Raw genomic sequence first — 23,899 nt, forward strand, 5'->3', positions numbered from 1 at the left:
TTGCCACCTGTGGTCCTATATGGCTTCACTTGGTTACAGCTGCTTGGGTGAATTCCAATGACCTCAGCTCTCCAGGTGCATTCTGGGTTGGCACATATGACTGACCCAGGTGGTTGCCATGATGGGAAGGTTCAAATTTAACTTCTCGGTGGAGCCTATCAGGCTAGGAACTTCCAATGTTCTCTGCACCTGGTTTGGGCATCACACTACAACCTACCACTACCTTCACAGATTTTAGATCTTCACACAAATTAGTATTTACTGAGTGACTGCCGTGGCCCAGATATTTTTTAGACAAATTCATGTGTATACTCCCAGGCAAACTGGTGAGATTTGAGTAGAAAGCATGATTAATATTTATTTTACAAACAAGTAAACTGATGCAGAGAGGTTAAGTGACCAGGCCCACTGAAGTTTACTCATTCCAAACTCTGTACTCATTCTTTCATGCCATAGCTGGTTCCTAAACCAGCCAACATAAGCATTACAGCAACTTCCAAACATTGTGGGTATTTTTTGGCAAACTTATTAAGAAAGATAAAAATATTAATGATTCCATTATGAAAAAGAGCATTTCATATGCTAGCTTGAGTCTTGATGGACTACTGTAAAGATAATTTGAGTTATCCCCTTTGTATAATTAAAATGCAGCCCAGCATTGGTATTATATCTTGAGAAAATCCAGTAACAGTACTTATACTACCATATACTGAGCTTATCAGGCTAACAAAAGTCCGAGAGAATTTTAATTTCATTGTGGGTTTAGCTAGCATTTATTTTCTCTGATTTCTCTGATTTTTATTTTCTACTTTCTCATTTTTAATTTTCTTTCTTAGTGAAATGCCCGTTATCTTTTGCCTATTTTTTCACTAGTTTATTGTTTTCATACTAATTTGAAGGTGTTCTTTTTGAATTATGTATCCTAATCCTTTATAGTTTGTGTACGTTATAGGTAACTTTTGGGCTTTTACTTTTCTTCATTCATAATAGTCATATTCATAATCCATTTTTAGGGCTGAGGAGATGGCTCAGTGGAATAAGTGCTTCCCTGGAAAGCACAAGGGCCTGATTTCAATCTGTAGTTCCACCAAAAAAATGCATTTTTATTTCTTCTTTTGAGTTCTTAGACTAGGGATATCCTAGTTCTTAGATATTTGAGTTCTTAGATATTTCTTCTTTTGAGTTCTTAGACTTTTGAGTTCTTAGACTTGAGATATACTAGTTCTTAGATATTTGAGTTCTTAGACTAGGGAATATCCTAGTTCTTAGACTATTAGATATTTACACATGTGGTTCTGATTTATTTCATCTATGAGTGTATCTTCAAGTGGCATCCACTTATACATGAAGGCTTTGAGTTTATCATTCTTTATAGCTGAGTAATACTCCATTGTATAAAAATATCACATTTTTTTCATCCATTCCTCAGGTGAAGGGCATCTTGGTTGCTTCCAAGATTTGGCTATCGTAAATTGTGCTGCTATAAACATAGGTGCACATATATCACTGTGATATGATGTTTTCAGTTCTTTTGGGAAAATTCCCAGTAGGGGGATAGCTGGATTGAATGAGATTTCCAGTCCTAGTTTTTTAAGGAGACTCCATACTGATTTCCATAATGGTTGCACCAGTCTGCATTCCCATCAGCAGTGGAGAAGGGTTCCCTTTTCCCCACAGTCTCCCCAACGTTTGTTGCTGGTTGGTTTCTTTATGCTAGCCATTCTTTCTGGGGTGAGATGATATCTCAGTGTTGTTTTAATTTGCATTTCACAGATGGCTAGTGATGTGGAGCATTTTTTCATATATTTATTTGCTTCTATAATTTTGACCTATGAGACGTGCATGTTCATCTCAGATGCCCATTTCTGGATTGAGTCTTTAAATTTTGGGACCCTAATACAGTCTTTCAATATTTTATTTATTTATTTGGTACAAGATCTCGCTACACAGCTCAGATTCATAGTGATCCTCCTATCTCAGCCTCCTCAGAGCTGGGATTATAGATGTGCTTCTACCACGCTCAGTTTTACTGACCAGCAGGCACAGGGCCAGCACAGCATGTGGTACCAGGGATCGAACCTGGGTCTTTGCTCTTGCCAAGCAGGCACATAGACTGCTGAGCTATCTCCCCAGCCCAGTCTTTCAATATACAATATAAAACTTTTTATATCTAACATATACCCATATTTGTCAGGTCTTTTTCCTTTTTTGATTGCTCAGTTTGGTTTAAACAGTCTGTCAAATCTAAAAGTTGTAACATTTACTTTTACATTTTTCACTTAAACTACCTAGAATTTGTTTTTGTGTTTAGTATGAGCAAGGGGTACCAGTACTATGTTTTATGTGGCTAGCAGTCTCAGCACCATTCATTTAGGCTGTTCATTCCAATGGAACATGCTTCAGCTTACATACCAAGACCATGCTCACTCCTGATCACTTTGGTTGTAGAATGGGTTTGATGTGTGCTCTGGCCAGTGCTTTGCTTTTCTCTTGTTGAAAATTAATTATTCTTGGGTATTAGATTTTTATCTAGAAAGTTTGGACTTGGTCTATAAAATTTCATCAAAAATCCTATGAGGATGTTGATTTAGAATTATAGTAAGAGAAAGAAGACTTAGCATCTTAGCTAGAATGTAGCTTTCTATGCAAGAATGTGATATAGCTTTGATAAATGTGAGCTTTTAATTACTTCTGGTATTTTAAAAATGCAGTTGGCTTCTGTATATTTTAAATTTAAACTTTTACGAACTCCTATGTACTCTAATAACTTGTTGATTTTCTAAATATTTGGCCAGATTATCTGCAAAACAGTACTTATTTGTTCTTTATGTTTTTATTTCTTTTTCTAAGTGTACTGGCTAGGACTACCACAATAAGTTCAAATATAAGCAATGATATGAGCATCATTACACCATTTCTATATAAAGCTACTCAACGTTTCAGCTGTATGAATAATGCTCACTGCAGTCTTTGAAGCTTCCTTTGCTAAGTACCTATTGTGAGATTAGGGAAGTTTTCTCCTAAACTTGATAAAAGATATATAGCAAATGTGTGTTGACTTGAAAGCTGTTTCTGTATCTTAGTCCTGATTTTTTCCCTATAACTCTTTGATCTGGTAAATTACATTTGTTGGTGTTTTAATCTTGTATTCATTTGACAAACTCAACCTTTAATTTTACTTCAGATTTTACAATGACATTTATAACTGCAGTCAGCATATAACTTTTCTTGTTCACACTCTTCTTGCCTGCTTTTTAAAATCAGAATAATAATCATGTAAAATAGTGTTCTCTAAAATTTAGTATTAGCCAGATGAGCTCTTCTGGGAGTGTTGGATAGAAATCATCTTAAATGTTTCCTTGGGCCAGGGAGATAGCTCAGTAGAATAAGTGCTTGCCTGGCAAGCACAGGGTCCTAAATTCAATCCCCGTTACAAAAAAAAAAAAAAAAAATCACCTTAAAAGAGTTTAACTTAACCCATTGGGTTTAGTTTTCTATTTGGTACGTGTATAAATACATGTAATTAACTGATTCAGTTTCCTTAAATGATTAAGCAGGAAATCTAAATTTTCTATTTTTCCTGAGTTGAATTTAGTATGTTCTGTTTCTAGAATATTCATTTCTTTGAAGTGTCTAAATGCATTGTCATAAAATTTTCTTATAATTTTATTTGGTCTCTACTGTATTTATAATCATTTCTGTCTTTTCCAAGAATTGCTCAGCTTTTGGCTTTTTTTCCATTGGACAACTTTGAAAGAATTTTTCTGCTTATTAGGATTTTTTTTTTAATTACAAACTAGCCTTTGATTTTGTTGATTTTCTGTATATATTTTTGTTTTCATATTTTATTAATCTTATTTCATTTCATTTATCTGCTTTGAATTTATTCTGTTGTTTTTCCAGCTGTTGAGTTGACCACACATTAATTTTTACTCTTTGTTTTCTAATATAAATATTTAAGTAATAAAAATATAGCATGTTAAAATCATTCTATGAAACTTAGTATGCGACTATTTCATTATGGTACCCTTTGAATATTTTCTAATTTTGTTTTTTTTTAACTTGAACTATTTAGAAGTATATTAAAATTTCCATTTACATAGTTTTTTTTTTTTTTTTAAAGTATCTCCTTGCTACTTATTTTAAATTTAGCTGAATTATGGTCAGGAAGGTGGTTCATTTGAAGGATTTTTTTTTTGGGGGGGGCAGGCTCTGAATGCCTTCAGGGCAGGTTTGGCTGGCTTGAGTGGTGGGGATGGAACCCCAGCAACCTGAGCCTGACTGCTTTGTTGAAGCAGCCCCTTAAGCTGCCCACTGAGCTAAGGGGCAGGCCCCCAGGTGGTTCATTTGAGTTCAGTTTTGCCTGTGCCTGACTGTCTAGGGCTCATGCAGTAGTTTACTATGGGTCTGGGGTACAGGATCTGGTTGTAGAGACAGAACAACCAAAATATGAACAGTTTATGTTCTATACATGTCCTAGGGTCCGTTGTGGTTTCTGAAGCTAATAGTCAATGATTTCTTTTTTAAATAATGGATTATTTATTATCATTACTTTTTCTTTTTTAATTAATTTTATTGAGAAACATCAATGAGACAATTTCAAAACAGGTTAGTAGGACAGTTACAATAATTAATACATTGCGTATTGTTGTCTTTGTAGTAATTATTTATAGTACAAGATGTCGACATGATATCCTGTCCAAACACAATTAGTACAAATCTTTCTTCTCATTGAATGAAGCGAAAGCAGCTGTATGTCTATCCTAACTATTTACAGATACAAAATGGTCCTTCATTTGCATCCCCTTTTTTTGTTTAGTTTTGTCAGAGATGGGTATTCCATTGCCATTTAAATATTGTAGGTGTGTGAATTCAGCAAAATATTCCCACATAGTCTATTAATCCAAGATCCTCCTCGAGCCTGCTTATGTCTGACATCTTATACACACCCCCACCTCTTTGTCCTGTCAGCCTGTGAAGCAGGTTGCTCACCTCAGTTTACAAACACAATTCCTGAGGTGGCAGCCTTCAGGACGCTCAGTAGTGCTCCCTAAGCAGTGACCGGCAGCCCGCCGCGCTTGGGCTGGCTCCTGCTCTCATGGGCCAAGCGACTAAAATATGAACTCGTTGTGTCTTCAGGTCGTCACTGAGTGGTCTTCTCACATCATCCTTTAGGCAACACCAGGAGTCACTGGCCGCAGAGAGAGAGAGGCGGCGACAGGAGAGAGAGGAGAGGCTGCAACGGATAGAACGAGAGGAAAGAAACAAATTCAAGTAAGAAAGATTTTACGTTTCTTTTACTAAGGAGTTAAAATTTAAAGAATATGGCTTTGCGGGTGTATATGTTTAATACTGGTGTCAAAGGATTAGGAAGCAAATTTCCTTCTAATTCTGTCTGTATCTAAGGAAGAACAATATTTATCTGCTATAGAATGGCCCTGGTGCGTTCTGACCTTTCTCTAACCACATGGCAGGAAGAGCAGAGAGCAAAATGCAATTAGGAAGTTGTGTATTTTAGGTCCACCATTAGCTACCAGACCTTCCTCAGGACAGAACGTCCAATTGTCTTAATTTACCATTTCTCACTAAAGACCTTCATGTTTTATTCATACTATAGTGGATGTCAGAAGGAAAATGTTTCCCATTTTCTGGTTTGCTTCTTGCTCCCTGTAGCAATCTTATAGTGTGTATCTGTCTTCGTACATTCATTCCATATCCCGGCCTGTCTCCACCTGCTGAGTCCAGTGTCCCTGCACTGCTCCTTCCAGCTCCAAGGTGAACTCCTTCCACCCTCTCCCAACCACTTTGAAAACACAGATACAAAATGGACATTCATAGTTATACCCCAATTTTTTTAAGTTCCGTTGTTGAATATAATAGGTGTGTAAAACCCTAGTCATTTTGATATTAACTTTTTCCTGTTTTTCTTTCTTTTCTTCCCCATTACATTTCTCCTTTCTGTTTAATCTCTTCAAGGTTTTTGTAAAGTAGTGTTTCCATTGGTTTCTTTCAGCAATCTGTAAAGAATATAGGGGACTGCTAATGAGTTCTTATGCATTCAATAACTTGGTTTCTTCCAGAAAACAAGGAAAATATTTGTAATTCAAAAATGATCAAAATATCAGAAGAGTTGTACAGTTGTTTAACCTTACTTTATTTCTTTATAAAAACAGATATCCCAAGTCCACGGATGCAATGCCAATCCTGGCTTTTGTAACAGTGCATGATGGGGCTGGTGAGATGGCTCAGTGGTCTAAAGCACCTACTTAGAACAAGCTTAGCAAAGCACAGGGACCGCGGTTCAATCCCCCAGCACCACATGCCAGCCAGCCCCGCCCCCTGGTGGGCTGAGCTGGCCACACACACACACACACAAATAAGTAAAAACAAACAAACAAACAAACAGTGCATGAATGGGCTTCATAAGCCAAACCAGCATTGTTTCTCCACTGTGCTTGGCGGGCATCCTCAGAGCTATCAGATTTCTACCAGATGATACCTGGAAACTCCAGCTCTCTATGCACAACTAGTTCACAAAGTTATTTTATTTATTTTTTAAATTTTATGTTGATGTATCTAGTACAGAGTCTACAGGGTCTCACTACACAGATCAGACTCATAGTGATCCTCCTGTGTTCAGCCTCCCAAGCACTGGGATTACAGGTACGCACTACCACACCCAGTCTCAGTCGCCATCTCAGAGCAACGGGGATCAAACCCAGGTCCCTGTGTCTGCCTAAGCAGGCGCTTTAATCCACTGAGCTGTCTGACTGGCCCTCACAAAGTTATTTTAAAAGACCAATTTTTAAAACCCTGTAGTAGGTTAAAGGCTTTCTGATTTATGGCATTTTGAGAGATCAAGATATTTTACCACTAAATAGCACCAAGGAATTTGAAATATGTGGAAAATTCAGAGATTGGCTTATATATCCAGAATTATTGATTGGAAACCTCTTATAATCAGGTGCCAGTTTTGAAGAAAATGGGATCTGCACATTCCGTCTTGCCTCTCCATTGCATCACTGAATGCATCCATAAATCGTAGACAGAATATGCAGTTCTGGAAACTTTGAGATATGATAGGGAGCAGGTGAGTGACAGAGGAGACTCACATCCAAAACTCTACCAGTGAGCGTTTACTATTTTTTACCTCCAGTATCACATGGCATGGACTCAGAGGCGCTCCTAAACCACATGGACCCAAAAAATACACTTAAAAAGCCCTCTTTTGTAGACCAAGGCACAGCCCAAGAAATTCCTAATGATCAGAGACTGTAAAAATATTCTCTTTTCCCCTTTTTTCTATCTCCATTATCTCAGCTTCTAAGAAATATTGCTACGAAAACATGGTGATGGCAGCACTACTCAGACAGGTGCCTAGAACTCTGGATGAGGAAAACCCATCCTCTGACCAGAAGAGCAATGATCCATGAGCCGTGGGGAAGTGTGTGTGTGTGTGTGTGTGTGTGTGTGTCCTGCTGTGTGTCCTGCTGTGTTGCCCTAGTTCTGGAGGCAGTTATCAGAAGCAAACAGTAGATCAGGGAAAGGAAGCCAAGGTTTTCTGACCGAAAGACTAGGAAGGAAGCCAGAAAATAACTCAGAGCCAGAAGATCAAGAGGGCTCAGGCTTGGAGAAGTAGAGAGCGGATCGCCAGCCAAGCCCCAGAGCAGCCACTGGAAGGGACCCCGAGCCCTGGGCTGAGTGGGATGGTGACAGCTGGAAGGTGAGCTAACATTAAGCTGATCCCAGAGGGCAGGTCAGAACCCACAGGCTGAACCTAACCTGGTTGACTGCCTGCTAAAACAAAACAAAATTCGAGATTCCTCATAGAATATACCCAGAATCTTTTTTTTTTTTTTTTTAAATTTTTTTTTTATTTTTATTTTTGAGAGAGAGAGAGAGAGAGAGAGAGAGAGAGAGAGGTGTGTGTGTGTGTGTGTGTGGCCAGCTCAGCCCACCAGGGGGCGGGGCTGGCTGGCATGTGGTGCTGGGGGATTGAACCGCGGTCCCTGATGCCTTGCCAAGCTTGTTCTAAGTAGGTGCTTTAGACCACTGAGCCATCTCTCCAGCCCTATACCCAGAATCTTAATACAGAATATTTAATATTTATAGAAAACAATCTAAAATAACTTGTCATGCAGAGACTCAGGAAAATGTTAACTCCCAGGGAAAAGGTAATGAAAAGGAGCTCACCACAGAAGGACAGAGATGTTGTAATGATCAGATGACTTTAAAATATCTGTTATGAACATGCTTCAAGAGGTAAAGGTACGCAGGGTCCAGGAGTTCGGTCCCCAGGGCTGCTGTGCTGGCCCCGCCCCTGGGGCACGCTGAGACAGTGACTGAGACTAGGTGTGGTGGCACATGCCTATAATCCCAGGCTATAAACAGGAGGATCACTACAAGTCCAATCTACATAGTGAGACCCTGTAAAACCTATGCATATATATATATATATATATATATTTCAAGAAGTAAAGGCAAATATTCTTGAAATAAATGAAAAGGCAATTCTCTACAACAGAAGAAGTGTAAAGAACCAAAGAGAAATATGCACAAAACAGAAAAGTTTAAAAAACAAGATAAAAAATTCATCAGATGAACAGAATAATAAAGAGAACCTCAAGTTCAGTTGTATCAATTCACTTCAAGATAGAACAATAGAAATTATTGTTCTGAAAGTAAAAAATTAAAAATACAAACAGGCATCATAGAAACTACAGAAAAACACCAAAATATCCAACACTCATGCCATTGAAATCTGGGAGATATAACAAAATAGATTAGAATATATAGTAATGTATACTCCGTCGTTATGTCGCATGCAGGGAGGGTTGTACTCAGGCCCTCTGTTGTCAGTCTCTATTCTTCTCTATTCTGTTTGTCACTTGCTCTTGGTTTCAAGTTATTCTCATTTGTCAGATAAGAACACATAAAGAAATCTAGGCAAAACCATTTGTATTTGATAAAGATGCTAATCATCAGGATAGGCCAAGGCCATGGGCACTGTTAATTGTAGTGACTGTAACTCCATTCTTCTGACATTATGACAGGAAAGAGATATATTATATTATATTATATTATATTATATTATATTATATTATATTTATTTGATTGTCATAGTGTCTAACTCTGCAGCTCGGACTCATAGTGATCCTCCCTCTTTCAGCCTCCCCAGTGCTGGGATTACAGGTGTGCACCACCATGCCCAGTCTCTGTAGCTGGCTCAGCCAGCTGGGGACAGGACTGGTGTGGCATGTGGTGCCAGGCATTGAACCATGGTCCCTGCACTTGCCTAAGCTTGCCTAAGTAGTCACTTTAGCCCACTGAGCTATCTCTCTGGCCCCAGGAAAGAGATTTTTTAAAGGACATGGGAAATGTTTTCCCTAGCATGCTCTCATACTATTTGAATTGCTAAGCTTTCGTCAGTTCCATTGATTTAAATTGTACATGCTCCTTATACTTTATACAAAGCATCTAAGAGTTATTCCTTATCTTGTGTTGGTTTCATTGAGTATGGTGCTAAGCTTCTTGGGTTATAAGTTTTATTACAAAGGTGGAAGGCGATGGATGGGGATGGCTATTTATAAATGATGACAAATCTGAATCCTGGGTGCATTTTTCTCCTTACTCCTAACCTGCTTTTTTGATGCACTGTTCCTTCCTAGCTGGTTACCAGCGTGCTGAGCTATAGAATTCTAAGCTACATTACAAGGTCTAGTATAGAAAAACATGGATGTCAGGTTTCTGTAGGTAAAATGAATGGTCCCCTGAGGGGTGACTGAACACATTGTCTCAAACTTAGATTCAAGTTGGAACCTCACCAGCAGGAACAGAAAAGCAAAACATTATAACTGGACAAAGTAGGGAGTCTTGTGGGTGCATCCCAAAGAGAGTGCACAAGGTATGGCTGCCAGTGGTCCTGGAACAGAAGCCAACAGGTAACGGATGTGAAAAACACCCTCAGGAGGAATGTTGTGGAGGATAACACAGCGTGGCTGTGGCACTGGGGCTTGCTTAGGTGTGATTCTTCAGAGAGATGTTATGGAACTAGTAGAGCTTGATCGACTATTAATCATCTTTACTACTGCCAGCTTCTAATTTTCATGTTTGATTTATGTGTTTTTTTTTAAAAAAAATTCTTCTTTCTTTTTCCCTCAGATACTTCCAATCTTTACACAGAATAATGTAGTGTTACTGAGTGACTCCAACATTGTCTTCAGCATCCTTGTGATTTTATTAAAAATCCATTATACCTAGTACTTAAAAGAACAGTCTTTAAATTAAAAAAGTCAGCTACATTTTTTCATTGCTGAGGTAGTAGTAGGCTTTTGTGATATTCTCTTAATAAGTTCTTGGTAGTTTTATGAGCTTCTAACTCTATTTTTTGCATGTTTCCATTAGCCGAGAATATTTAGACAAAAGAGAAGAACAAAGACAAGCCAGAGAAGAAAGGTTTGTACATCCCTTCTTTTCCCTGTGACCTAATGGCATGTGACTTTGAGCTGTTAACCAAGCATGCGGAGGAGACAACTTCTTAAAATAACTTGACCTAAGGCACCTTAGACATTGCATAACTGGCATTTGGAAAAGCATTCTCATGACCTAAGTTTTTGAGGAAAGTTTTGAACTTATCATTTAATGTCGTCATGATAAAATGTATATCTGTGGCTACAAAATCCCTCTCCAAATAAGCACATTAATGCTAACACGTTGACAAATGGTATAGGAAGTCATGTGCCACTTGACAACAGATGTGTGTTCTGAGATATATGTTCTGTATGTTGCAGTGGCAGGTGGTGGTGTTATTGTTTAAGCATTATAAAGGACATTTAGATGGACAAAAGAGCCGCTAGACTCCTACAGGACTGAGTGTGTGATCCACTAGTGACTAAAGTATCGTTGTGCAGCGCATGGCTGTATCTGAAATTCCTTGTGCTATCACTGCAGAGCCTGACTTAGGAGTCCTTGCTATGTGCTTCCATGCTGTGCTTGGTCAGCATTTCCCCAGCAAATATTTTAGCACATGCTTGAGGCATTGTAGGTACTTAGGAATAATGTGCAGAATACATAAATAAGCAAAAGAACGCACCACCTTATTTATGCTATCCACGCTACAAACAGCTCTCTAACTTCAACAGCAACATGATTTTGACAGCAGTAAAAAGTTAATATATTCACTGTCTGCTGAATGTAGGTAAACAGATGAAACTGGTTTTGGAAATAAAGCAGGAAAAGACAAGTTTCAATGCCCTGCACGATGAAGCCTGCAGTTGTGCACTCTACCACCAGGTGGCGTTACAGCATGGCACTATGGAAACGTTTATTTTATACCTTTGTGTACTGGAGCCAGCTGCGAACCTGACAAATTTCTGGGCAGTGCCAATAAGACGTGGAATTGTGCTAATTTTTTTAGGCACCTTCGGCTAAGTAGATCAAGAAGGTCTGAGACAGGGAAGAGTGGAGACTGTCTGTGCTCAATTAAAAAATTAGATGCTTTAGTCAGCCTCATAAATAAGACTAAAGCATTGTTTTATTTCCAACATTCTATTTGATTATTGTCATCCTAATGGCCAGTTGTGGCCAGAAATTCAGAGTGAAAGATGCTGGTAAAGAAACAAGAAACTTCTGTTTTTTTGTGACTAGTGCCTGTCTTGACATTGGGGGCATAACATAATTCTCTTACTCAAAATACTGTTGACTTTCTGCCCAGGTTTAAGGAATTTAATTTTTTTTTTTTTTTTTTTTAGTTCTTCCTCCTGATTCTGTACTTTTTGAGCTCTGACAGCTTGACCGCCAGGTTATGTCCACATAGGTAAAGCTTGGCAGCTCCTGGGGAGATGTCAAGGTGCTTTGTCAAGGTCTAGACTGGCTCAGGCCAACTGCAAAATTTTCCCAAATCGCTAAAGGCTCGCCTTTTCTATTATTTACTGCTGTTTTCCTCCAGACAGGCCTTCGCTGTGCCTGCAGATGTGTATAATGAGCTCTCCTCCCCTTTTCATTCTGCTTTCTGTCCTCGGCCCTTGGCTGCCCATCAACCTGGGCCTTGGCAGGTGTGGGATCCACTACCCAACTCATCTCAAGAGGGTGGGAGGGAGAGACTGGGGCCTGAACCAAAAGCCAGTGCACTGAGCTGCTTCCCTAGTCATTTTCTTTTCTTTTCTGTTCTTGCTTTCTTTCTTTCCTTTTTTTTTTTTTTTTAATATATTTAGAACAGGGTCTACAGTGTCTCACTATGTAGACTGGAATCGTAGTGATTCTCCTGTTTTCAGCCTCCCAAGCCACCACGTCTAGTCTCAACTGTCCTCTCAGCGTGTCCCAGGGGTGAGGTCAGGGATTGAACCCCAGCCACTGTGCTCTACCTAAGTAGGCACTTTAGTCCACTGAGCTATCTGGCTGGCCCTCCCAGCCTTTTTCTTTTTTAAGACAGGGTCTTGCAGTATCATTAAGTGGCCTAAGTTGGGCTCAACCTTGTAATCCTCTTGCCTCAGCCTCCCAGAGTTCTGGGACTGTAGATGTGTGTCATCACACCTGGCTAGCTTACCTTTCTGTTGACATGGAGGCTTGGCACAATTCAGTTAAGCGTTTTCCTTTGGTTTTAAACCAGCTACCTTCTCTGAGAGGGGTTAGTTTATTTCTTGAATTACTTGGCAAAGATAGGAGTGAGAAAGATATATTTTCATTCCTGTTTGGGAAACTAGGGGCTGGTAAGCCAGGAAATGATCAGATTTTCAAGTATAATAGAATCTGGAAAGAGGTGGGCCAGCTAGTAGAGATTAGAGGAGAGAGACGTACAGAGACAGAAGGCAAGGACTCCATCTGTAACTTTTCAAGGTGGAGCCAGGCATGTTCTCTGAGCTTTGTGTCTCTTATTCTTAATGAAAATATTCAGAAGAGGTGTCCTGGGTCAGTGAAGATGGTTTCTGAGGTTTGTGTTATATCAGTATAAGAAGAAGAATGTCACTTTGCTGTGATGAGACACTGCGGTTATCCAGTTATATTTTATTTCATGTGATCTCATTTTGTAATTTCAAGAAAACTCTTATTGACAGTGACGCAAACTAGGAATCAATTTCTGCTGAGATACTACTTTTAATTTTAAGTATTAGAAGATAGTCTTTAAATAATAATGATCAATTTAAGGGACATTGATGAAATATATATATATATATATATATATATATATATTCCCCACCCTCCCCCTTGCACTTACCAGGCAAGTGCTTATTCTACTGAGCTATCTCCCTGGCCCCCATGAATAATATTTTTAAGCATAAGAAGGACTAAATCTATGCTTAGGTTGGGGTGGGGTCATTGGTGAATTGTTTCAGTTTGGACTTGTCAGTCTGAGGAGTGTGAGCAACAGGATAGAGAAGAAATTCTTGCCTTAGGAAGCTAGGTCCCAGGTGTAAGGGAGGATCTGGGATTGGGCCAGGATGCTGGGAGTCAGGCCAGACTTGCTCCCCAGCGTAGTGAGAAAGGATTCTCCTCATTGCATGGAAGGACCGAGAACAGGAGGTAGAGGGACCCAGCTTAGGTTTTATGTAAGGGAGACTCTTGGAGGGGAGGTAGCGTTGGCAAGCATGTTTTGGGTAGTCTCAAATCAAATAGGCTTTCTAGAAGGCTCTGTGAAGACATCCTGCGTGCAGTTACAGGCTTCGCAGGAGCTGGGGTTCATTCCCAGAGGAGTGGTTTACTTACCTCTTTGCCACTGAATTGTGCTCCTCAGGAGGGTGGCATTTTTTTTCTTCTTTATTATTAAATCTGTAGTGCTCATTACAGTTCTTACCAGATGGCAGGCACTGTACAAATGTTCAGTAAAAAAATGAAAAAGATGAATGAATAAAGGATAAAGCAGGGGTGGTAGAAATGAGACTTTTGATGTAGACAGAAAAGGTAAAAGGTCTGTGCTTGGGGGTGAGCCTCTGAATTGAAAGCCTTATCCTTTGCTCTGGGGCCCCAGCGTGGGCTCTTCATTGGTTTGGCTTTGCAAGACATCAGGAACACCTACCTGCCAGGCACTGCGTGGACGGGTCAGCTTTCCAGGTCAGGTACAATTGAGTCCCTAAATGTTGTGGCTCTTAGAGTCACTGTCTAAGGAATGGTTGCGATACGGGTCCAGCTTGCTTCCAGAGGACTCCCAGAGGATCAGCTAGCCAGGAGGGCTGCCACCCTGTAACTTTCTCACTGCCAGGTTCTGGGGCTATGTCCATGGGTACCAGCCCCCTACCCTCACCTTTGGGCCATTATAGATAAATGCTGCTGCTGCTCCTCCATAAAATTTAATGGCCTTAACCTCCATCCCTATCTACTTCTGCCATTTAAAAACTTAAAAATTGTGATGATATAGCTAGTAGTATGATGTACGCTCACATGTTTGTACAACTAGTCTTCAGAGTTCTTATCTTATAAAAGTACTCTACACTAATCGTAGCCCTTGTGATTTTTATCTACCATATAAACATTTTCAACCCTTAGAATAATTGTAGTTATACCTTTCTTTGGCTCTTGCCTAGTGTCACAGATACTTGGCAATGACATCTGTGAGTGGGAGGGGTGCATAGGAATATTCTTTTGTTGGATCTACACAGGCTCTGAATGAGCAACCTCTGGAGTCCCTGAGAAAGTGGGGTGAGCCCTTTGACTGTCAACCCCTGTCTGCCAGTCTGGCTACTCGCAGAGAGGGGTGCAGAAAGCCAGGACCAGAGCTGGCACAGCTAAAATGAAGATCAAAGGGGTTGTCTTCTTGACTGTTGTGTATGGACTCATTACCATCCTTCCTGGATTCTTGTTTCCTGCTTTGGGATTCTGCTGTTCTGGACCTGTCTAGATGCCCTTTCCATATTTTATTCCCTGTCTGCTTTTACCTCCTGTTGTGGGTGTGGACTCGGTGTGCTCACAAGGGCTGCTGGGCTAGCAGCATTCCTGGGGCACTGCCTCTTGCCTTACACATCCTTTTCTCCCTCAATTCCTACTATTTCCCTAGCCGGGAGCTTTTCCTTGCTGGTCTGTCCTGAGCTCAGAAACCCATTCCTTTCCTTTTATTACCTCTTCCTTTTGGAGAGATGATGTAACAATGTGAGTCTTTCTTGCTGTAGCTTCCTCCTGTAGCTGGGAGGCAGCTGCCCCAAGGCACCCTGGGCCTTAGTATGTATAACCCATCCCAAGACTTTTACCTGAGATTCACCAGGGACACGGACTCACTGCCCACAACTGGGAAGGAGGATGCCTTTGCAAGCAGCTTCCTGGGCTGCAGGTGGCTTCATTTTGAGGACTTCCTTGCAGGTGTCTTCCCGCATGCTTTGCCTGCTTCCCAGGAGCTCATGAATGCGAGGCACCGAGGGAAAGAACAAAGATGGCAGACTTCCTCGTCTCAAACATTGTATTATCTACTTGTTGAAAACAGACAAAAACATATGAAGCGATGACTGGATATGCCAGGCAGTAAATGTTAGAATGCCAGCTGAGTCGAATGGGCTACATATCCGACATGAATTCAGAGGCAGCGCCCAGATCGCTTGCAGCTGTGGCGGTCAAGGCTTCCCAGAAGGAGCAGCACACATAAGCATGGCCCGAAAGGCAGTCTGCCTGTGCGCTGGCCGTGAGACCAGTGACAAGGGCAGCTGGAGGGAGCCACACGTCCTTAAAATGGGATGAACCACATGCATTGTTTACAGCATTTTAAATCTATTGCATGCCTTCCTCATCCTCAATGAGAGCATCACATCCAGTGACAGAAGGGTCCCTAGTGGCTGGGGGTTGCTGGTCACGAGGGATGAAAGCCGTGAAGCTGGATGGGTCTTGGATAAGCTATGTGGAAGTTTTGTGGTGGGTAGGATAGTCAGTGGCCTGCTTCAGCTGAATTTTTACATTCATTTCTGCGCCAATAATGGTGGGTAAAATTAGCAGACATCTGGAAGGGGCGCATATTTCAAAGTTATTTTGGTCTGATCTGTAAAGCGCACTATGAGGAATATGATTGGTAGCTGGTCTTAATAAACAGTTAGTGGGTTCTGCCTGCCTGAAATGCAAAACAGATGTATCTTTGTTCTTTTAAACTGACTTTGATGAATAAACTATACGTGACGTCAGGTCCAAGCTATTGGATGTCTGAGTCCTGCTCAGAAATATTTTAGAATATAAAAAAGTTTCCATGGTCCATGCTGACAGAACAAAGTGAATTCCAGTTGTGTTGCTGTTAGCATTGAAGCAGGTTCAGAAATTCCAAGCAGCCTTCCCCGAGCAGACCCTTCTGGTATTTGGGGGGCCATTGTTTATCTCTGTCACACAGAGGTATCCTCTCATTTTGCAGCTGTGAGCTCTGAGAGGGTTTGGTTCTCAGCTGTCTCCCTGATGACTTTTTGATGGTCATTATTGCTGTTCTGCTTATTTGTACAAATGTATTGTAAAAGAGCAAAGTCAAATTCTGCAGCGGCCATCCAGGATCTGGGACTGTGTGACGTTGCCATATCTCCCAATTTGTTGGGCTGTGAATGATGCAGAATTTTTAATCATTAGCATCTTGGCTTCGCTGGGTGTTTTTGGCAGACTGACCCTCCCGTCAGCCCTGCACTGTGCTCTGTGCTTCAGGAAATCAGCTCACTCTGCAGGTGTTTCATCCATAAACAAGCATCAGCCACAGGCTCCTCTTTCTTTTTACGGAAACCCTTTGGAATTTAACTTTCAGATACAAATACTTGGAGCAGTTGGCAGCTGAGGCACACGGGAAGGAGCTGAGAAGCCAGAGTGCGAGCCAGGGCAGAGCTGACCTCTGCTTGGACTTGACCTCGCCAGCAGCCCCTGCCTCGCCTGTCCCTGGGAGCCAGAGCCCTCCATCTGCAGACGCACAGATCACTTTCGCAGTGTCCTCCTCCGGAACACCTCAGCATTCCCAAGGTGAGTGCAGGGGAAGGCAAGGGAAGGCTGATGCGTTAATGTCCAACAGGCTTCTGGGCAGTGGTAATGAACCCAACAGCAGATTAACACAGAGACAGCCAGGAGAGGTAAGTGTCTAGGATGGCTGCAACCTGTACTGTTTTTTAACTAATGTAGATATCTTCAGGGCAAAACAAAATGATTTATAAAAGTTGTCAGTGTATGACCACTAAAAAGGAAGAACATGAAAAGTAAGACTGACTTTGAAATTTGATTCTAAATACTGGGGTATTAACTGATTTCTTTATGATTTGGATATGTAGCTCTGCCAAAAAGTGATCCCTTCTGAATTTCTAACCCTAGGATCTGTTAGTCTGGTTTACATTAAAGTGATAGACAATAAAATTAAAGTAAGCAAAGGCAAACATGGACCTAGTGAAAAATAAAAGTTAAATGCTGAAGAGGAAAATAATAGTAAAAAGTTCTGGCACGTGGTGCATGTGTACACATGCACACGCTTCTATGCAGACAGGCAGACTTTCCCCGGAGAAAGTCTTGTGGACTTAGCTTTATTTGGAAAAAAGCAGTGATACCATTCACGTCGCCTTGGGCATCAGCCGTAGCTCCCTGATTGCTCTGTGCGCTGTGGGTTCATTTGCTTTCACATTAGCACAGAACTTGGCCTTGGGCATAGATGCACACAAAACGCATGTTGACTAACACTGCTGCTAGCACTGTTTGGTTTCAAGTGTTAAGGGCTTACAGCCTGACGAGACTTAGCTGAGTAGAGACAGGAGAGATGCTAAACTTTTAACTCTAGGGAGATTGACTAAATATGGCATAAAGTTTAACTTAAGACAGGACTCCATGACCTCAGCAGAACTGGATGTAATGGAATGACATTGTCTGTCCAATTTTTGCTGGCTCTCGGAGCCCCGGGGCTCATTCTGCAGAAGCAGGCTGGCTCCAATGTAGCCTTCCATCATGTCTAGTTACCGCTGGTCCCTGAGCCATGGCAGACTGTCCCAGGCAGATGGCTCAGTCCTACATGAGTAATGTCAGTCTGAAAATATTGAGACTCAGACAAACTGTTTTGTGACAGCCTGGTGATTTTCAGACCCTGCCTTACATCATTGCTGTATCTATGTGGTGGTATTTCCAGGGGGCAATAAGAAAAATTGCATCCTGCAAAGTTGTGGTTCGGAAATTAATCTTGGGATGTTTAACTTTAGGAGTTGTACCTCCAGCCATTTATTAAATAAGCGTCTGAACTGTGAAATTCTTATTGGCTCAAACTAAGAGGGAGCTGTCAGGATCTGTAAATATTGTTTGTGCTCAAGCTTTTAAAGTGCTCAGTCTTTGTGGCAAAAGGCAGTTCCTCAAGTATTTTGTCCAATCAAAGTTGAGCCAGAGGCCATGCTGTCTAACAAAAAAGAGTATTTTAAACTTTAAGAACATATATCTGATGTATTCATTTGGGGAAATACATATTTTAGTATGCTTTCAGAAATGTGTACAGGACTTGACTTACTACATAATTATAAATTAATAAAATACCATCATGTAATGGTGCTTTTCACGATGGGGCAGGGCTAGACAGTGGCTCTGCAGGCCCTAGAGAGCTGTCCATCATGTGTCAAGTAATTCTGACCCAGATCAGTGGGGACTGAGGGCATAGTTCAACTTCCTTGTCCTAATAGCTAGCTCATTATAAAATTAGAAATAACAAGTTTATAAAAGAAATTATACAGAGAATGGTCCCAACTGACAAGGCTTCCTTCCAACTGTAGACTTTTGTTCTTATGTCTGAAATACAAAGTTGGGGTGATAGAAACTTTTCCTCAGCCTATTTTGTTATTTTTCTTTGCATATCCTGCTCTCATCCCATTAATAGTTAACTCTTTTTATCAGGTCCAAATTTCAAGTGTTCAAAGTAACTTTTTTCTGATCCCTAACATTTGTAATATTTCAAAATCTGGAGGAAGAATAAAAAGCATAATCACAAATCCAGATGTGTGTCTTGCACCAAACACCTGGCACTATGTAGAGCAAGTGTGCCAGGCTTGACTGGTCTTTTAACTCCTGATGCTTGTGGGATCATTGGAACAGATCACGCACATTTGTATGGTCCTCTGTCCCAGCCGCTTATATGCTACCATCTATTTGCCACCGTGTGTTTAGGTAAGAAGTGTGAGCCACGTTTCTCTAAAGCCAAAATGAACTGGAAGATTTGTGTGAAATCTCATTAGCACAATGCTGTGCATGGGATGCAGAGTTGGGGCTCATTCCGGCCATCGGTCATGAAGTCATGGTTCCACAGCTTTTGTGGTGGTGGACAAACTTGTGTCATACTATTTGCCTGTCTTTTCCTCAATATCTTCAAAAACTGCTACCTACATTTCAGAATTGTGTTGGTAAGGAAAGGAAAAGGAAAAGGAAAAACTAGTTTTTGTTATTGAATTATATATGCCACAAAACTGTAGATCACTTTATGGGTTCTTTTACCTAGAGAAGATTTAAAAACAGAAGCTATAAAACAGAAATATCCTCTTTTCTCTCATGAAATATATATATATTTTTATTAAGAGAAGGGCTAAGGGTTAAATGCCAATAGCATTTTGTACCAGCCAGTGAGATCTTTCAGCCAAAACCCTTCCCAGTTAAATTCAGTGTGACATTTGTATCAGCGATGCCACTAAGCCCCAGCATCCAGTCAGTGTGTGCTGGAATTATTTTTCCACCTGGCTCTCTTGTGGTTCATAGCAGATGTATGTCCCAGGCTGCCTAGACTTGGTGGTGATGGTCTGAGTATTTTTCCTCTGTGTAAAACTACCAGCCTCAAATGAGGAGAAGACATCTATTGGTCTCACTTGCACTGTGCTGTACTAAGGCAAGCAACCCACCCAAAGAGCAGGTAAATATACAGTGGCATCTCCCTTCACTCATTGCCTTATAATCTTCCCTTACTTTCCCTGAGTATGGGAGGTTTGTGTCAGAATATCTAGCTAATGGATTAATAGCCTAGCTTCGTCATTGTTGTCGTCATCATCATCATCTTAGGAGACTTCCTGGTGACTCTGGAAATAATAAATTGTCCTCCTTAAGCACCTGAAGACCAAGTGTTGATGATAGTGGTGTGTCTTGTTGTTGACTTGCTTTCCCTGGAGAATGAGAACTGCAATCCTACCTTGCACCCTCCCGCATTGGTGCCAGTCCCTTATGGGGGCTGGTGGAGAGAAATGACCTTTCCGAGTGGGAGGAGTATGCTATTAAGGTTCCCTGAGTGGCTTGTCTCACTGCCCACCATGACAGCACATACTGGTGGAGTGACTTATGTTGTTTGCGTGGTCACTCCATGTTGTACCCAGAAATGGTATCTTACAGTTACCCTTAAAATTTTTGCCACACTTTAGTAATTTTTTATGTCAGAAAATTATGCTCAGCAGCAGTTTGTTTTCTACTTGTAACTGGATTCCTAGGTATTTCCAAATGTTCGTTTAGCTCTGAGGATAATAAGATGTGGCTTATCTGGCCATGCATTTACCTGGAAGCATTTACAAAAAATAATTGACAGCAGTATAATAATATTTCCTTCCATGACATTTAATATACTGCCAAATATGATGACTTCTTTAGTTTCCTGACACTCAAACCTGGAAATAAATTGGTAGACATACAGTAATATCAGGAAATGTTCATTCTGTTCACATGAATAATGCCTGTTCTCAGCAGCATCCACTGACCATCGTTGCTGCTGCCATTGTTGGTATCCACCAACTAACTGTGTCGCTTTGTTGTGTGGCATGTTAGAGTCTCCCTCAGGTATAGACACTCTGCAGGTTACGTAATCACATGGCACAAGTCAGAAACATCTGCTATCCTGTTTCCTCCTGGCACAGTGGCAGTGGAATATTATCTGTCATCAGCCTCATGCATGCTGGTTTGCTAGCGTAACGCTTTTGGACACCTCCCCTCCAGCATTGCATGAACTGGCAGGACACTTGATTCCTTGGGGTTCTGTGACTCAGGACTGCCTTGCCTCTTTGTAGCTCAGCCAATTACTGCTACTAGATGTGTCTAGCCAGTTAGACAGTGTCCTTCAGGAGCTGTCTCAACACCAAGGATTTGCCCTCTATACCTGTTGTGGGTCCTTGTTGAGAGCCTTTCCAAGGCCCTGGGATTTGCAGATCACTGGATTCTTTTGCATGTGTGTATACACGTGTGGTGTGTGTGGCTAGGACTGAACCCAGGACCTTCACACCAAGTTACATCCTTGCCCTTGTTTTTTGTTTTTTGTTTTTCTTTTTCCTCTTAATTTTGAGACAGAGTCTCACCTAAATTGCTATGGCTGGGCTTGAACTTGTGATCCTCCTACCTCAGCCTCCCAGAGTGCTGGGTTTACAAGTTGTACCACCCATCATGCCCAGATCACTGAATTTTCAATCTCTCAGTCTCTAAAAATGAAAAAAGCATAAATTTCTTACAACATACAATGCATGTGTTCAATGTATATTTTATATCACATTTTGACATTTTGAACAGTCTTGAGTCCTTTTGAAGAAGGCTGAAGATGAACCCTAACACAAAGCCTTAAGACAAACCTATAAACCTTTAGACAAAACAAAGAACAACATAAATAAGGTTGATAAAGGAGAGCATTCTCAGACCAACATGGGATTTCCTAAATGTCAAGAACTATGAAGCTCTGAAAATTTACTTGTAAACCAAAAATTTCGCCTGTTGCAATTTCTTGGATGCTGGCAGGAGACATGAGACTCCAGGGTCAGAAACGAAGAACTGTATTATTATTATTATTATTATTATTATTATTATTATTAATTTTTTTGGCAGAACTGGAGATTGAACTCAGACCCTTGCGCTTGCCAAGGAAGTGCTTATTTCACTGAACCATCTCCCGGGCCCCAGAACTGTATAATTTTGACAGTAGGACTCGGCAGAGAGTCAGCACAGGTCCCATTTCTTCAACAATTCCCGGTTCCTGTAGCAGTGTGGGTAGGGCCTGATGTAGCCTTTGCACACAGGGTAAAGAACCTGAGGAGAGAAACTCAGGTTGTTTATAATGGGCAATAAGCCTGGCTCCCATTCCTCTCAAAGAGAGAAAGATATCACAGTGGGCAATAGACCAACCAACTCTTTGTTCTTTGGCATGACATTATCTCTGTATTTCAAGGCTATTCATCAACATACACATTGGGTATCATTCTTAGAAATGATACCCAGGAGAAAAACCAAGAGTGCTCACGAGACTGCAGAAACATGGGAGACCCAGACCATTGTTCCCCAACATTAGTTACAATGATTTTTAAACCAACTTTTACTATCAAATTTGTATTCTAAAATCTATCATGAAATATTCAAATTTTCAATACTGATTATTTTGCTTGTTATTGAACAAAGATAGGTAGTTATCAGGAGCTGCCCCCAGAGAGCCTGGTTTATTGGCTGGGAGACACATCAATGCCTTTCAAACAAGGTGAGATATTTGAGCCAGTGCTTTCAGGTACAGTAAGCAGGCTCCACACAATGGAACAATGGAAATCCTCTAGTACTTTGCATTTCCAGTCAATGACTGAGATCTGGGAAGTAGCAGAGGACAGCAGCTGCCAGGCTCCTGTCTCCTTGTCTGAGCTCAGGACCTTAGTCATAGCTCCACTGTCTCCTCCTTTCCTGCCAGGATCTCTGCCCTTCCCCCACCTGCTCTGGAATACATTTTAATAAAATGATGCAATATCTGCACTACATTGGCCAGTAAGCACACACTGGCATTCCAGCCCCCAACGTTGTGCTTTCTCAAGAGGACACCTGAGTTCAGGGACCCTGCAGTGTTCCGTGTCTGTTGCTGGACACCCAAGCATCTGTAGAGCCTTCTGAAGCTGGAATTTCTCAGAGACAGCTGCTTGTGCCAGATACATTGGGAAGTTTCAGTAGCTTGCTGTTGACTTTTTGGCTCCAACTCCTTTGAGCTCTCTATACCCTCTAGACAATCTGCAGAATAAATGTGTTCCTTGTGTTTTGTGTCACCTACACTTCTAATCGTTCTGTCCATCTTTCTCATAGTCTTGCTGTAGTCTTCTGACTCGTCTCCTCTCCCTGCCACCCCAGGTTTCCAGTGTTGCTCCCTACTTTCCTCTTTTCATGCCTGCTAGCCAGGTCCTCACTTATCCATCTTTGCTTTTAGCTGCTTTCAATATGCCAGAAACTTCCAGGTCTGTCTCTAGCCTTGACCTTCTTGGGCCCAGGGTAAGCCTCTTACCTCCTCAGTCATCTCCATCTGAACATCCTCCAGAGCTTCAGGCTTTGCAGGTCCAGCCTGAGCAACAGTCAGGTGGAAAGCTTCCCCACTTCTCACGCATGAGCTACCACCTCCATACCTGTTCCTTTCGTTATCTGGAGAGACCACTTCTATTTGGCTCAGTCACTGGAACTGGAAGCCTAAATAGAATTTTTATTCCTCCTTCAATATTCACCTTACATCCAGTTACCAAGAATTGTTGAGCTCTTTTCTCTCTGATCTCTCCTGTTCCATCCCCAGTGCCTTAGTCCTAGCCTTAACCATCTCCCCTCTGAATTATTTCAGTTGCTTCTAAGAGGCCTCCCTTTTTCTAGGCTCTTTTCAGCAAACCAACAAAGTCACATCTATACTTTGTTATTGGCATCCTCTGTGGCTGTCTATAATATGCCATGTAAATTCAGCACTTAGACATCAGTCCTTTATTTTTCTTCTGCTACTAGTCCTATACCAGCACAACAACCTCATGTGTTACTCTTCAAAATAAACCAGTTAGTGCCTGTAAAGGGCCATGTTCCTCTTTGGTTGGCCTCTGAACATGCAGTGCCCTCTTGGGTGCCTGCTGGACTCCTGTTCATCTGGCCAAAGCATCTTCCCTTCTCAAAGCCTCCTCTAGTTCCTTTGCAACTTGAGCATAGTTAGCTTAGAGGGCTTCTCTCACACATTAGTCTACCAAGACAGTTATCTCTCTCTCTCTCTTTTTTTTTTTTTTTT

At 41.2% G+C, this 23,899-nt stretch overlaps 1 protein-coding gene across 1 annotated transcript in view; it reads left to right on the forward strand.

Annotated features, from left to right (window-relative positions):
• Nucleotides 1-23,899, forward strand: part of Fhod3 (formin homology 2 domain containing 3) — a 514,361-nt gene that overhangs the window by 407,478 nt on the left and 82,984 nt on the right. The window contains exons 15-17 of the mRNA XM_023714409.1: nt 5,140-5,274; nt 10,405-10,455; nt 16,688-16,896. Of these exons, the coding sequence (XP_023570177.1) occupies nt 5,140-5,274; nt 10,405-10,455; nt 16,688-16,896 (395 nt within the window). The remainder of the gene's footprint in view (nt 1-5,139; nt 5,275-10,404; nt 10,456-16,687; nt 16,897-23,899) is intronic.

The sequence above is a fragment of the Octodon degus genome, unplaced genomic scaffold (genome assembly GCF_000260255.1).
Source record: "Octodon degus isolate 3935 unplaced genomic scaffold, OctDeg1.0 scaffold00003, whole genome shotgun sequence".
NCBI lineage: Eukaryota > Metazoa > Chordata > Mammalia > Rodentia > Octodontidae > Octodon > Octodon degus.